This window comes from Salvelinus namaycush, chromosome 9 (genome assembly GCF_016432855.1).
Source record: "Salvelinus namaycush isolate Seneca chromosome 9, SaNama_1.0, whole genome shotgun sequence".
Lineage (NCBI taxonomy): Eukaryota > Metazoa > Chordata > Actinopteri > Salmoniformes > Salmonidae > Salvelinus > Salvelinus namaycush.
In genome coordinates, this window is record NC_052315.1 from 317,039 (window position 1) to 329,888 (window position 12,850).

General features: G+C 44.9%; 1 protein-coding gene across 1 annotated transcript in view; it reads left to right on the forward strand.

Annotated features, from left to right (window-relative positions):
• Positions 1-12,585, forward strand: part of LOC120053569 (kinesin-like protein KIF1A) — a 101,322-nt gene extending 88,737 nt beyond the window's left edge. The window contains exons 30-39 of the mRNA XM_039000700.1: positions 2,102-2,235; positions 2,379-2,440; positions 2,681-2,826; positions 4,730-4,915; positions 5,120-5,191; positions 5,491-5,615; positions 7,870-8,028; positions 8,636-8,828; positions 11,460-11,578; positions 12,543-12,585. Coding sequence (XP_038856628.1) covers positions 2,102-2,235; positions 2,379-2,440; positions 2,681-2,826; positions 4,730-4,915; positions 5,120-5,191; positions 5,491-5,615; positions 7,870-8,028; positions 8,636-8,828; positions 11,460-11,578; positions 12,543-12,585 — 1,239 coding nt within the window. The remainder of the gene's footprint in view (positions 1-2,101; positions 2,236-2,378; positions 2,441-2,680; positions 2,827-4,729; positions 4,916-5,119; positions 5,192-5,490; positions 5,616-7,869; positions 8,029-8,635; positions 8,829-11,459; positions 11,579-12,542) is intronic.
• Positions 12,586-12,850: the final 265 nt, after the last annotated feature.

Below are 12,850 nucleotides of genomic sequence, written 5' to 3' on the forward strand. Positions count from 1 at the left end.
CTTAACTTCTTATAGCTGCATCCTGCTAACGGGATCGATATGACAACAGCCAGTGAAAGTGCAGGGCGCCAAATTCAAACAACAGAAATCTCATAATTAAAATTCCTCAAACATACATGTGTCTTATATCATTTTAAAGGTAATCTTGTTGTTAATCCCACCTGTCACGATCATCGTAACAATGAAGAGAGGAGGACCAAGGCGCAGCGTGATAACAGTACATCTTCTTTATTTACCGAAGACGAACACGAACACTGACAAACTATACAAAAACAATAAACGACCGTGAAGCTATAAAACGAAAGTGCAGACACAAGCAACTAACTTAAAGACATAGACAATCACCCACAACCTACCTAATGACTATGGCTGCCTAAATATGGCTCCCAATCAGAGACAACGATAGACAGCTGTCTCTAATTGAGAACCAATCTAGGCAACCATAGACATACAAACACCTAGACTGAACACTGCCCCATAAACATACAAAAACCCTAGACAATACAAAAACACATACATCCCCCATGTCACACCCTGACCTAACTAAAATAATAAAGAAAACAAAGATAACTAAGGCCAGGGTGTGACACCACCAAAGTGTCCGATTTCAAATATGCTTTTCAGCGAAAGCACTACAAACGATTAGGTCACCACCAAACCACAATAAGCACAGCCATTTTTCCAGCGAAATATAGCAGTCACAAAAAGCAGAAATAGAGATAAAATGAATCACTAACCTTTGATGATCTTCATCAGATGACACTCATAGGACTTCATGTTACACAATACATGCATGTTTTGTTTGATAAAGTTCATATTTATATAAAAATAACAGAGTTTACATTGGCGCGTTACATTCACTAGTTCCAAAAACATCAAGTGATTTTGCATAGCCACATCGTTTCAACAGAAATACTCATCATAAATGTAGATGATAATACAAGTTATACACATGTAATTATAGATATACCTCTCCTTAATGCAACCGCTGTGTCAGATTTCAAAAACAAATTACGGAAAAAGCAAACCATGCAATAATCTGAGACGGCGCTCAGAACAATAGCCAAATTAGCCGCCATGTTGGAGTCAACAGAAACCAGTAAATACATGATAAATGTTTCCTTACCTTTGATGAACTTCATCAGAATGCACTCCCAGGACTCCCAGGTCCACAATAAATGCTTGATTTGTTCGATAATGTCCGTTATTTATGTCCAATTAGCTACTTTGGTTAGCGCGTTTGGTAAACAATTCCAAAGTCACAAAGCGCGTCCACTATAACGTGACGAAATGTCCAAAAGTTCCATAACAGTCAGTAGAAACATGTCAAAAGATGTACTGAATCAATCTTTAGAATGTTGTTAACATACATCTTGAATAACGTTCCAACCGGAGAATTAGATTGACTTCAGTTGAGCGATGGAACGGAGCTGCCTATCACGTGAACGCGCATCGTCAAAACATGGTCAGCTCGTGGCAGTGGTGACTAATTCCTGTCTCCTTCGGCCCCCCTTCACATTAGAGTCATCAGACAAAGTTCTATTGACTGTTGACATCTAGTGGAAGCCGTAGGAAGTGAACACTCATCAATATCTCGCTGTAATTTCAATGAGAGCTTGGTTGAAAATCTGCCACCTCAGAAAAAATCCAAACAGGAAGTGGAACTTCTCAGGTTTTTGCCTGCCATATGAGTTCTGTTATACCCACAGACATAATTCAAACAGTTTTAGAAACTTCAGAGTGTTTTCTATCCAATACTAATAATAATATGCAAATATTAGCAACTATGACTGAGGAGCAGGCCGTTTACTCTGGGCACCTCTGTGCACCTTTCATCCAAGCTACTCAATACTGCCCCTGCAGCCATAAGAAGTTAACTGACTGTATCTGGACTTACTGACTGTATCTGGACTAAACTGACTATATCTGGACTAACTGACTGTATCTGGACTTACTGACTGTATCTGGACTAAACTGACTGTATCTGGACTAAACTGACTGTATCTGGACTAAACTGACTGTATTTGGACTTACTGACTGTATCTGATGTTATGATCTAAGAAGCAGAGAGATGAGCTTTAAAACCTTTTCCTTTCTTTAGATGGAGAACTGCACCCAGCCCACAGTCATAACCAAAGATTTCTGCATGGTGTTCTACTCTCGAGACGCTAAACTCCCGGCCTCCCGCTCCATCCGAAACCTGTTTGGCACAGGAAGCCTGAGGGCAGTGGAGGGGTGAGTTGAACATCTCATTATTATTAACAGAAACATTCTTTGCTTCTGTTGCGTTCCTGAAAGATGACGTTGAAATCAATGGAAACATTTGAAACAACCCCCTTAGCTGTGTCTGTTATCGGTCTTTCTCTTTCTCTCTGCAGTAACCGGGTGACAGGTGTGTACGAGGTCAGCCTATGTCACCTGGCTGATCATGGGAGTCCAGGTGAGACACTTTTTCCATTGCCTCCCCTCACTGTCTGTGTGTCTGTGTGTGTATTTGAGATTGACAACATTGCAGTCAGACTGACAAGAATGACTGATCCACAAATCACCTAGCATCCTGAAAAGCTACTCATTATGTGATCGAGATGAATGATTCTGCCTTGCCTTCCTCAAACAGATCCCCTCAATTAAGCTGTATCACTCCTTCCCCCTTCACCCTTGACCTTTCCTTGACCCCCAGGTATGCAGAGGAGACGTCGCCGGGTGCTGGACACCTCGGTGGCGTATGTCCGCGGGGAGGAGAACCTGGCTGGGTGGAGGCCTCGCAGTGACAGCCTCATCCTGGACCACCAGTGGGAACTGGAGAAACTCAGCCTCCTGCAGGAGGTATGTGGTACTACAACCTACACCCTATACAGAGCCTTCACAAAATATTCATAATCCTGGGCTTATTCCACAGCCTGAATTCAAAATTGATTAAATAAATTGTTTTCTCATCCATCTATACACAATAAACCATAATGACAAAGTGAAAACATGTTTTTAGACATTTTTGCAAACGTATTGAAAATGAAAAACAGAAAAATTGCATCAAACGCTATTTGTCACATGCGTCGAATATACGCCGAACAGGTGTAGACCTCACCGTGAAATGCTTACTTACAAGCCCTTTAATCAACAATGCAGCTCAAGAAATAGATTTAATAAAATATTGACAAAATTAATTAAAGAAAAAAAGAAAATGACGAGGATATATACAGGGTGTTACGGTACAGAGTCAATGTGGAGGCTATATACAGGGTGTTACGGTACAGAGTCAATGTGGAGGCTATATACAGGGTGTTACGGTACAGAGTCAATGTGGAGGCTATATACAGGGTGTTACGGTACAGAGTCAATGTGGAGGCTATATACAGGGGGTACCGGTACAGAGTCAATGTGGAGGCTATATACAGGGTGTTACGGTACAGAGTCAATGTGGAGGCTATATACAGGGTGTTACGGTACAGAGTCAATGTGGAGGCTATATACAGGGTGTTACGGTACAGAGTCAATGTGGAGGCTATATACAGGGTGGTACGGTACAGAGTCAATGTGGAGGCTATATACAGGGTGTTACGGTACAGAGTCAATGTGGAGGCTATATTACACGGGGTACCGGTACAGAGTCAATGTGGAGGCTATATGCAGGGTGTTACGGTACAGAGTCAATGTGGAGGCTATATGCAGGGTGTTACGGTACAGAGTAATCGTGGAGGCTATATACAGGGTGTTACGGTACAGAGTCAACTTGGAGGCTATATACAGGGTGTTACGGTACAGAGTCAATGTGGAGGCTATATACAGGGTGTTACGGTACAGAGTCAATGTGGAGGCCATATACAGGGTGTTACGGTACAGAGTGAATGTGGAGACTATATACAGGGGGTACCGGTACAGAGTCAATGTGGAGGCTATATACAGGGGGTACCGGTACAGAGTCAATGTGGAGGCTATATACAGGGGTGTACTGGTACAGAGTCAATGTGGAGGCTATATACAGGGTGTTACGGTACAGAGTGAATGTGGAGACTATATACAGGGGGTACCGGTACAGAGTCAATGTGGAGGCTATATACAGGGGGTTACGGTACAGAGTCAATGTGGAGGCTATATACAGGGGTGTACTGGTACAGAGTCAATGTGGAGGCTATATACAGGGTGTTACGGTACAGAGTGAATGTGGAGACTATATACAGGGTGTTATGGTACAGAGTCAATGTGGAGACTATATACAGGGTGTTACGGTACAGAGTCAATGTGGAGGCTATATACAGGGGTGTACTGGTACAGAGTCAATGTGGAGGCTATATACAGGGTGTTACGGTACAGAGTGAATGTGGAGACTATATACAGGGTGTTACGGTACAGAGTCAATATGGAGGCTATATACAGGGTGTTACGGTACAGAGTCAATGTGGAGGCCATATACAGGGTGTTACGGTACAGAGTCAATGTGGAGGCTATATACAGGGTGTTACGGTACAGAGTCTAGGTCCGAGTTGCACAGGGAGGGGTTAAGTCCCAGGGCCCTGAGACTAGTGATGAGCTTGCAAGGTACTATGTTGTTGAAGCTGTAGTCAATGAACAGCGTCCAGGTTGCTCTCGTCCAGGTCGAGGAATGCGAACATCTGTTGTATTTCCTCTCGATCTAACGGTCAAGACGTCAGGTTTCTCCTGTGGGAGACCCGGGTTCATATCCCGGCCGTTTTATTACTAATGATGTTTTGTTCTGGTTGGTTCTCTACAGGTGGAGAAGACGAGACACCGCCTGCTCCTCAGGGAGAAATTAGAGTCCATCCTGCTGCTGGGTCAGGAGGGGTTGTTGTCCTGTGTAGGTGAGGAGCAGAGTGAGTCCCCTCAACCCTCTGAGGGTCTCGGCCTCAGTCCCACCGTAGATGCCCCTAATGAGAGGCAGAGGGAGTTAGCCATCAAGGTCAGTGTCTTCTTTAAAAACGTGTTAGAAGTTAGTTATTATTGTTACTCGAATATTCCCATTCTTGCTCGAGTGTCCCCTTTTTTTAAATGTTGTACGTGTGCCCAGTTAAGCCTTTGTCTTTATTAAACATCTCTGAGTAAACATTGTTTGTAAAGCCTCTTGCTCTGAAACGTAAAGCACTCTCTATCTCTTGTCCACCAGTGTCTTCGGCTGCTCACCCACTCCTTCAACAGAGAGTACAGCCACGTGTGTATCAGCGCCAGTGAAAGCAAGGTAGACTTCCTTCCTGTGTCACTTTACTATGATGGTTTTCCATGTCTGTATCCTGTTTTAAAGTTACTTCGATTTGAGGAAACTACGAGTAGGTAAATGACATGTTTTCATTGTTCTCAGTGAGCTTTTTCTAGACATGCTGTGTGTGTGTGTGTGTGTGTGTGTGTGTGTGTGTGTGTGTGTGTGTGTGTGTGTGTGTGTGTGTGTGTGTGTGTGTGTGTGTGTGTGTGTGTGTGTGTGTGTGTGTGTGTGTGTGTGTGTGTGTGTGTGTGTGTGTGTGTGTGTGCGTGTGTTTCCAGCTGTCTGAGATGTCAGTGACTCTGCTGAGGGAGTCGACCTCTGCCACGGCCCTGAACATCCTCACCCCCTCCTCGACATGCCCCTCACTGGTGGAGGGCTGCTACCCCAAGTCCGAAGGGCTCAGGTCAGTAACAACACTCTCGTAAGAGACACTCTTGACATGACACAAACAGAATTTAGTTATTAGCCTTGTTTTGTTCAATGTTCTTTACTTATACAGTGGGGAGAACAAGTATTTGATACACTGACGATTTTGCAGGTTTTCCTACTTACAAAGTCACATTGTATGATTTTTAAGTAATTCATTTGCATTTACTTATATATACTCTGAATACCAGTGGTGGAAAAAGTACCCAAGTACTTGACTCAAGGTAAAGATACCTTAATAGAAAATGACTCAATTAAAAGTGAAAGTCACCCAGTAAAAGTCAAAAATTATTTGGTTTAAAGTATCAAAAGTAAGTATTAAAAGTACATGTAATTGCTAAAATATACTGAAGTATAAAAAAAAGATATAAAAAATAAAAGTATAAATTATTTCAAACCAGACGGCACATTTTTCTTGTTTTTTATTTATTTACTGATAGCCAGGGGAACACTCCAACACTCAGACATAATGTACAGATAGCCAGGGGAACACTCCAACACTCAGACATAATGTACAGATAGCCAGGGGAACACTCCAACACTCAGACATCATTACAGACAGCCAGGGGAACACTCCAACACCCAGACATCATTTACAGATAGCCAGGGGAACACTCCAACACACAGACATAATTTACAGATAGCCAGGGGAACACTCCAACACTCAGACATCATTTACAGATAGCCAGGGCCACACTCCAACACTCAGACATCATTTACAGATAGCCAGGGCCACACTCCAACACTCAGACATCATTTACAGATAGCCAGGGGAACACTCCAACACTCAGACATCATTTACAGATAGCCAGGGCCACACTCCAACACTCAGACATCATTTACAGATAGCCAGGGCCACACTCCAACACTCAGACATCATTTACAGATAGCCAGGGCCACACTCCAACACTCAGACATCATTTACAGACAGCCAGGGGAACACTCCAACACTCAGACATCATTTACAGATAGCCAGGGCCACACTCCAAAACTCAGACATCATTTACAGATAGCCAGGGGAACACTCCAACACTCAGACATAATGTACAGATAGCCAGGGGAACACTCCAACACCCAGACATCATTTACAGATAGCCAGGGGAACACTCCAACACACAGACATAATTTACAGATAGCCAGGGGAACACTCCAACACTCAAACATCATTTACAGATAGCCAGGGCCACACTCCAACACTCAGACATCATTTACAGATAGCCAGGGCCACACTCCAACACTCAGACATCATTTACAGATAGCCAGGGGAACACTCCAACACTCAGACATCATTTACAGATAGCCAGGGGAACACTCCAACACTCAGACATCATTTACAGATAGCCAGGGGAACACTCCAACACTCAGACATCATTTACAGATAGCCAGGGGAACACTCCAACACTCAGACATCATTTACAAACACAGTATTTGTGTTTTGTGAGTCCGCCAGAACAGAGGCAGAGGGTTGACCAGGGATGTTCTCTGTTTAGTGAGTCCTCCAGATCAGAGGCAGTAGGGATGACCAGGGATGTTCTCTGTTTAGTGAGTCCTCCAGATCAGAGGCAGTAGGGATGACCAGGGATGTTCTCTGTTTAGTGAGTCCTCCAGATCAGAGGAAGTAGGGATGACCAGGGATGTTCTCTGTTGATATGTGCACGAATTAGACAGTTTTTCTGTCCTGATAAGCATTCTGTAATGTGTACTTTTGGGTGTCAGGGAAAATGTATGGTGTAAAAAGTACATACTTTTCTTTAGGAATGTAGTGAAGTAAAAGTTGTCAAAAATATAAATAGTAAAGTAAAATACAGACCCCCCCCCCCAAAAAAGTACTTAAGTAGTACTTTAAATTATTTAAATTTAAGTACTTTACACCACTGCTAAATACCCCAATTCATGTTGTTAAGTTCAAAAGAATACAAGATAGGAATTACTGACACCGTTCAAACCAACCAGTGTTCAGAAATGTAAAGCCAATTATCTTGATAATTATCTTCTTTGTTGCAGATAGAACCTTTATAGTCCCAAGGTCAGGACATGGCTGCTTCAGCAACACTGAACTATGGTCCAAAGACAGACTGAACCGGGGTCTGGGGTAGCGTTAATGCTCCCAACCCCAAACCACATGTACCCACCTGGCGACGGTGGTTTGAGCCCCCTCTTTGCCGTTCCTGCATGTGCTCCGTCTTACTCATCTCATCTCCTTTCTCTGTCTGTCCCCCCCCCAACCCCAGAACGCCCATGCCTCGTTCCCGCTGCGCCAGCCCCAACCCTGACTGCTCACAGCGGGACGGAGAGGTCAAGATATCCCCTGGCCCCAGTGGGGTCGCAGCCCCAGAGGTTAAGCCTAGGGAACTCCGCTTCGTACCAGACATCCAGGAGATCCGGGTCAGGTGAGTGGCTCCAGAGATTGATTTTTTTGTAATTAGTTTTGCCTTTATTTAATGACAGCCTAGGAACAGTGGGTTAACTGCCTTGGTCAGGGGCAGAACGACAGATTTTTACCTTGTCAGCTCAGGGATTCAATCTTGCAACCTTTCGGTTACAAGTCCAACGCTCTAACCAGTAGGCTACCTGCCGATTGATTGACTGACTGACTGACCGAGTCAGTGGTTTATGGCTCCAGAGGTTTATCATTAAAAGTGGTGGAACTGACCAAATCAAATACAGTAACAATCATGTACAGTACCCAGCTGAGTTAATAACGGGAGTTCTCAACTCAATAGTCCTTAATGGGTACAGCGTTGGAAAGGCATATCCCCATATAAGACCTGCTCACACTGAAAATAATTTATTGAATTTATAATTTCTTCAACACCAGACTTCGTTAGCATTTGAGTCTTGATCTGGATTATTCTGGCAGAACAAACAGGGTTTCTGGTCAGCATTAATACTCCGGGTTAAGCTTGGCTACTCTTATTTCAACCTGAGTCTTGTGCCTTCTAGATTGGATCTCGTCAAGTGTAGTTACACGTGTAGTGTACTTGGTCTTTCTTCCAGCCCCATCGTGTCAAAGAAGGGCTACCTGCATTTCCTGGAGCCTCATACCAACGGCTGGGTGAAGCGTTATGTGGTGGTGAGACGTCCGTACGTCTATATCTACAATACAGAGAGAGACAGCGTGGAGAGAGCCATCCTCAACCTCTCCTCTGCCCATGTCGAGTACAGCGAGGACCAGCAGGCCATGCTTAAGGTACATCACCTTTACACACCTTTACCTGACACCTTTACTTGCCGACACACCTTTACATAACTTTACATGACATCTTTACCTGACAACACACCTTTACCTGCCGACACACCTTTACCTGCTGACACACCTTTACCTGACAACACACCTTTACCTGCCGACACACCTTTACCTGCTGACACACCTTTACCTGACAACACACCTTTACCTGCCGACACACCTTTACCTGACAACACACCTTTACCTGCCAGCACCCCTTTACCTGCCGACACACCTTTACCTGCTGACACACCTTTACCTGACAACACACCTTTACCTGCCGACACACCTTTACCTGCTGACACACCTTTACCTGCCAACACACCTTTACCTGCCGACACACCTTTACCTGACAACACACCTTTACCTGCCAACACACCTTTACCTGACAACACACCTTTACCTGCCGACACACCTTTACCTGCCAGCACCCCTTTACCTGCCGACACACCTTTACCTGCTGACACACCTTTACCTGCCAACACACCTTTACCTGCCAACACACCTTTACCTGACAACACACCTTTACCTGCCAACACACCTTTACCTGCCGACACACCTTTACCTGCTGACACACCTTTACCTGACAACACACCTTTACCTGCCGACACACCTTTACCTGCTGACACACCTTTACCTGCCAACACACCTTTACCTGCCGACACACCTTTACCTGCCAACACACCTTTACCTGCCAACACACCTTTACCTGCCAACACACCTTTACCTGACAACACACCTTTACCTGCTGACACACCTTTACCTGCTGACACACCTTTACCTGACAACACACCTTTACCTGCCAACACACCTTTACCTGACAACACACCTTTACCTGCCGACACACCTTTACCTGCCGACACACCTTTACCTGACAACACACCTTTACCTGCCGACACACCTTTACCTGCTGACACACCTTTACCTGACAACACACCTTTACCTGCCAACACACCTTTACCTGCCGACACACCTTTACCTGCCGACACACCTTTACCTGCCGACACACCTTTACCTGCCAACACACCTTTACCTGCCGACACACCTTTACCTGCCAACACACCTTTACCTGCCGACACACCTTTACCCGCCGACACATCTTTACCTGCCGACACACCTTTACCTGACAACACACCTTTACCTGCCGACACACCTTTACCTGACAACACACCTTTACCTGCCGACACACCTTTACCCGCCGACACATCTTTACCTGCCGACACACCTTTACCTGCCGACACACCTTTACCTGCCGACACACCTTTACACACCTTTACCTGCCGACACACCTTTACCCGCCGACACACCTTTACCTGCCGACACACCTTTACACACATTTTACCTGCCGACACACCTTTACCTGCCGACACACCTTTACCTGCCGACACACCTTTACACACCTTTACCTGCCGACACACCTTTACCCGCCGACACACCTTTACACACCTTTACCTGCCGACACACCTTTACCCGCCGACACACCTTTACCTGCCGACACACCTTTACACACATTTTACCTGCCGACACACCTTTACCTGCCGACACACCTTTACCTGCCGACACACCTTTACACACCTTTACCTGCCGACACACCTTTACACACCTTTACCTGCCGACACACCTTTACACACATTTTACCTGAGGACGCCTACAGTAGGCCTTGTTCCAATCTCTTAGCCTGCATGTCCAATACATTTCTAAATTCTAAGTCAGCAGGCCATACTCAGTGTTGGTAACCTTTTATAATGCAAAAAAAAACAAAGTCATGTCTGCTCAGTATTTAGCGGATCCCAGTAGGTGCTCCGTGCCTGACATGGTCTTTGTCAGCGTTACCAACGTCAGATGAACTACTACCACACAGGGCCAGCTTCCCCCAACAACACGGACACCATCTCATGTCCTCTTTTACTTGACACACACACTGAGTGTACGAAACATTAGGAACACCTGTTCTTTCCTTTGACATAGACTGACCAGGTGAATCCAGAATGAAAGCTATGATCCCTTATTGATGTCACTTGTTAAATCCACTTCTATCAGTGTAGATGAAGGGGAGGAGACGGGTTAAATAATGATTTTTAAGCCTTGAGACAATTGAGACATGGATTGTGTATGTGTGCCATTCAGAGGGTGAATGGACAAGACAAATATTTAAGTGCCTTTCAACGGGGTATGGTAGTAGGTGCCAGGCGCAACGGTTTGTGTCAAGAACTGCAATGCTGCTGGGTTTTTCACACTCAACAGTTTCCTGTGTGTATCAAGGATGGTCCACCACCCAAAGGACATCCAGCCAACCTGATACAACTGTGGGAAGCATTGGAGTCAACATGGAACCAGCATCCCTGTGGAACGCTTTCGACACCTTGCAGAGTCCACGACCTGATGAATTGAGGCTGTTCTGAGGACGAAAGGGGGGGATGCAACTCAATATTAGGAAGGTGTACCTAATGTTTTGTACACTCAGTGTAAAGTATATCAACAGTATTTGAAATAACAGACGTTTTTCCTCCCCGTGGTAAAACTCAAAGAGAAGCTTTCCTTCAGAAGCTGGCTGGTTTTAACACTGCTGTACTTTCTCTGTGTGTTTATCCCCAGACCCCAAACGCGTTTGCTGTGTGTACTGAGCACCGCGGGATACTGCTCCAAGCCAGCAACGACAAGGAGATGCACGACTGGCTCTATGCATTTAACCCTCTCCTGGCTGGATCCATCAGGTAACACGGCTGACACACTCACGTCTGTTGATGGTCCCTCTAGTTTTAATAGCAATGGTTTTTCCACATACCGGCTGGTTTGAAGAAGGCCTAGGTTTTTACTTTACAATGATCATGATCGTATGTGGTTGTTTTACCTACGTTAGTGGAATGCACTGATTGGAAGTTTCCCTGGATAAGAAAGTCTGCTAAATGACTCACTATGACTCTCTGGGTAAGAGTGTCTGCTAAATAACTCACTACTGTTAGTCACTCTGGGTAAGAGTGACTGCTAAATAACTCACTACTGTTAGTCACTCTGGGTAAGAGTGTCTGCTAAATAACTCACTACTGTTAGTCACTCTGGGTAAGAGTGACTGCTAAATAACTCACTACTGTAGTGGCTCTGGATCAGAGAGTCTGTTAAATGACTCACTACTGTAGTGGCTCTGGATCAGAGAGTCTGTTAAATGACTCACTACTGTAGTATCTCTGGATCAGAGAGTCTGCTAAATGACTCACTACTGTAGTGTCTCTGGATCAGAGAGTCTGTTAAATGACTCACTACTGTAGTGGCTCTGGATCAGAGAGTCTGCTAAATGACTCACTACTGTAGTGGCTCTGGATGAGAGAGTCTGCTAAATGACTCACTACTGTAGTATCTCTGGATCAGAGAGTCTGTTAAATGACTCACTACTGTAAGTCTCTCTGGATCAGAGAGTCTGCTAAATGACTCACTACTGTAGTGTCTCTGGATCAGAGAGTCTGTTAAATGACTCACTACTGTAGTGGCTCTGGATCAGAGAGTCTGCTAAATGACTCACAACTGTAGTGGCTCTGGATCAGAGAGTCTGTTAAATGACTCACTACTGTAGTATCTCTGGATCAGAGAGTCTGCTAAATGACTCACATGTACAATGTAAACCTTTTGAGTCATTGTTTTAATGAATATATATATATATTCTCTCCCTCTTGTTTCTGTCAGATCCAAACTGTCCAGAAGAAGAGCTGGACAGATGAGGATGTGAAACAACACGTCTTATAGACAAGACAACAGAACACCAAAAGACTAACCTGTATATAGACCCCAGACTTATTACTCCTTTTCCTCCTGTGCTGACCCCTTAACCCCTCCTCCTCCTCCTCCTCCTCCTCCTCATCCTACACTAGTAACCAACTTGCTCCTCCTCCTCCTCTTTCTGCACACGCCCAGTTTATCCCGAGCTGACCACCAGCGTATCTAAGGCCCTGAGGCCTCCGTCATCGTTGTGTGTCTGTCAGGCCTGTACCGCT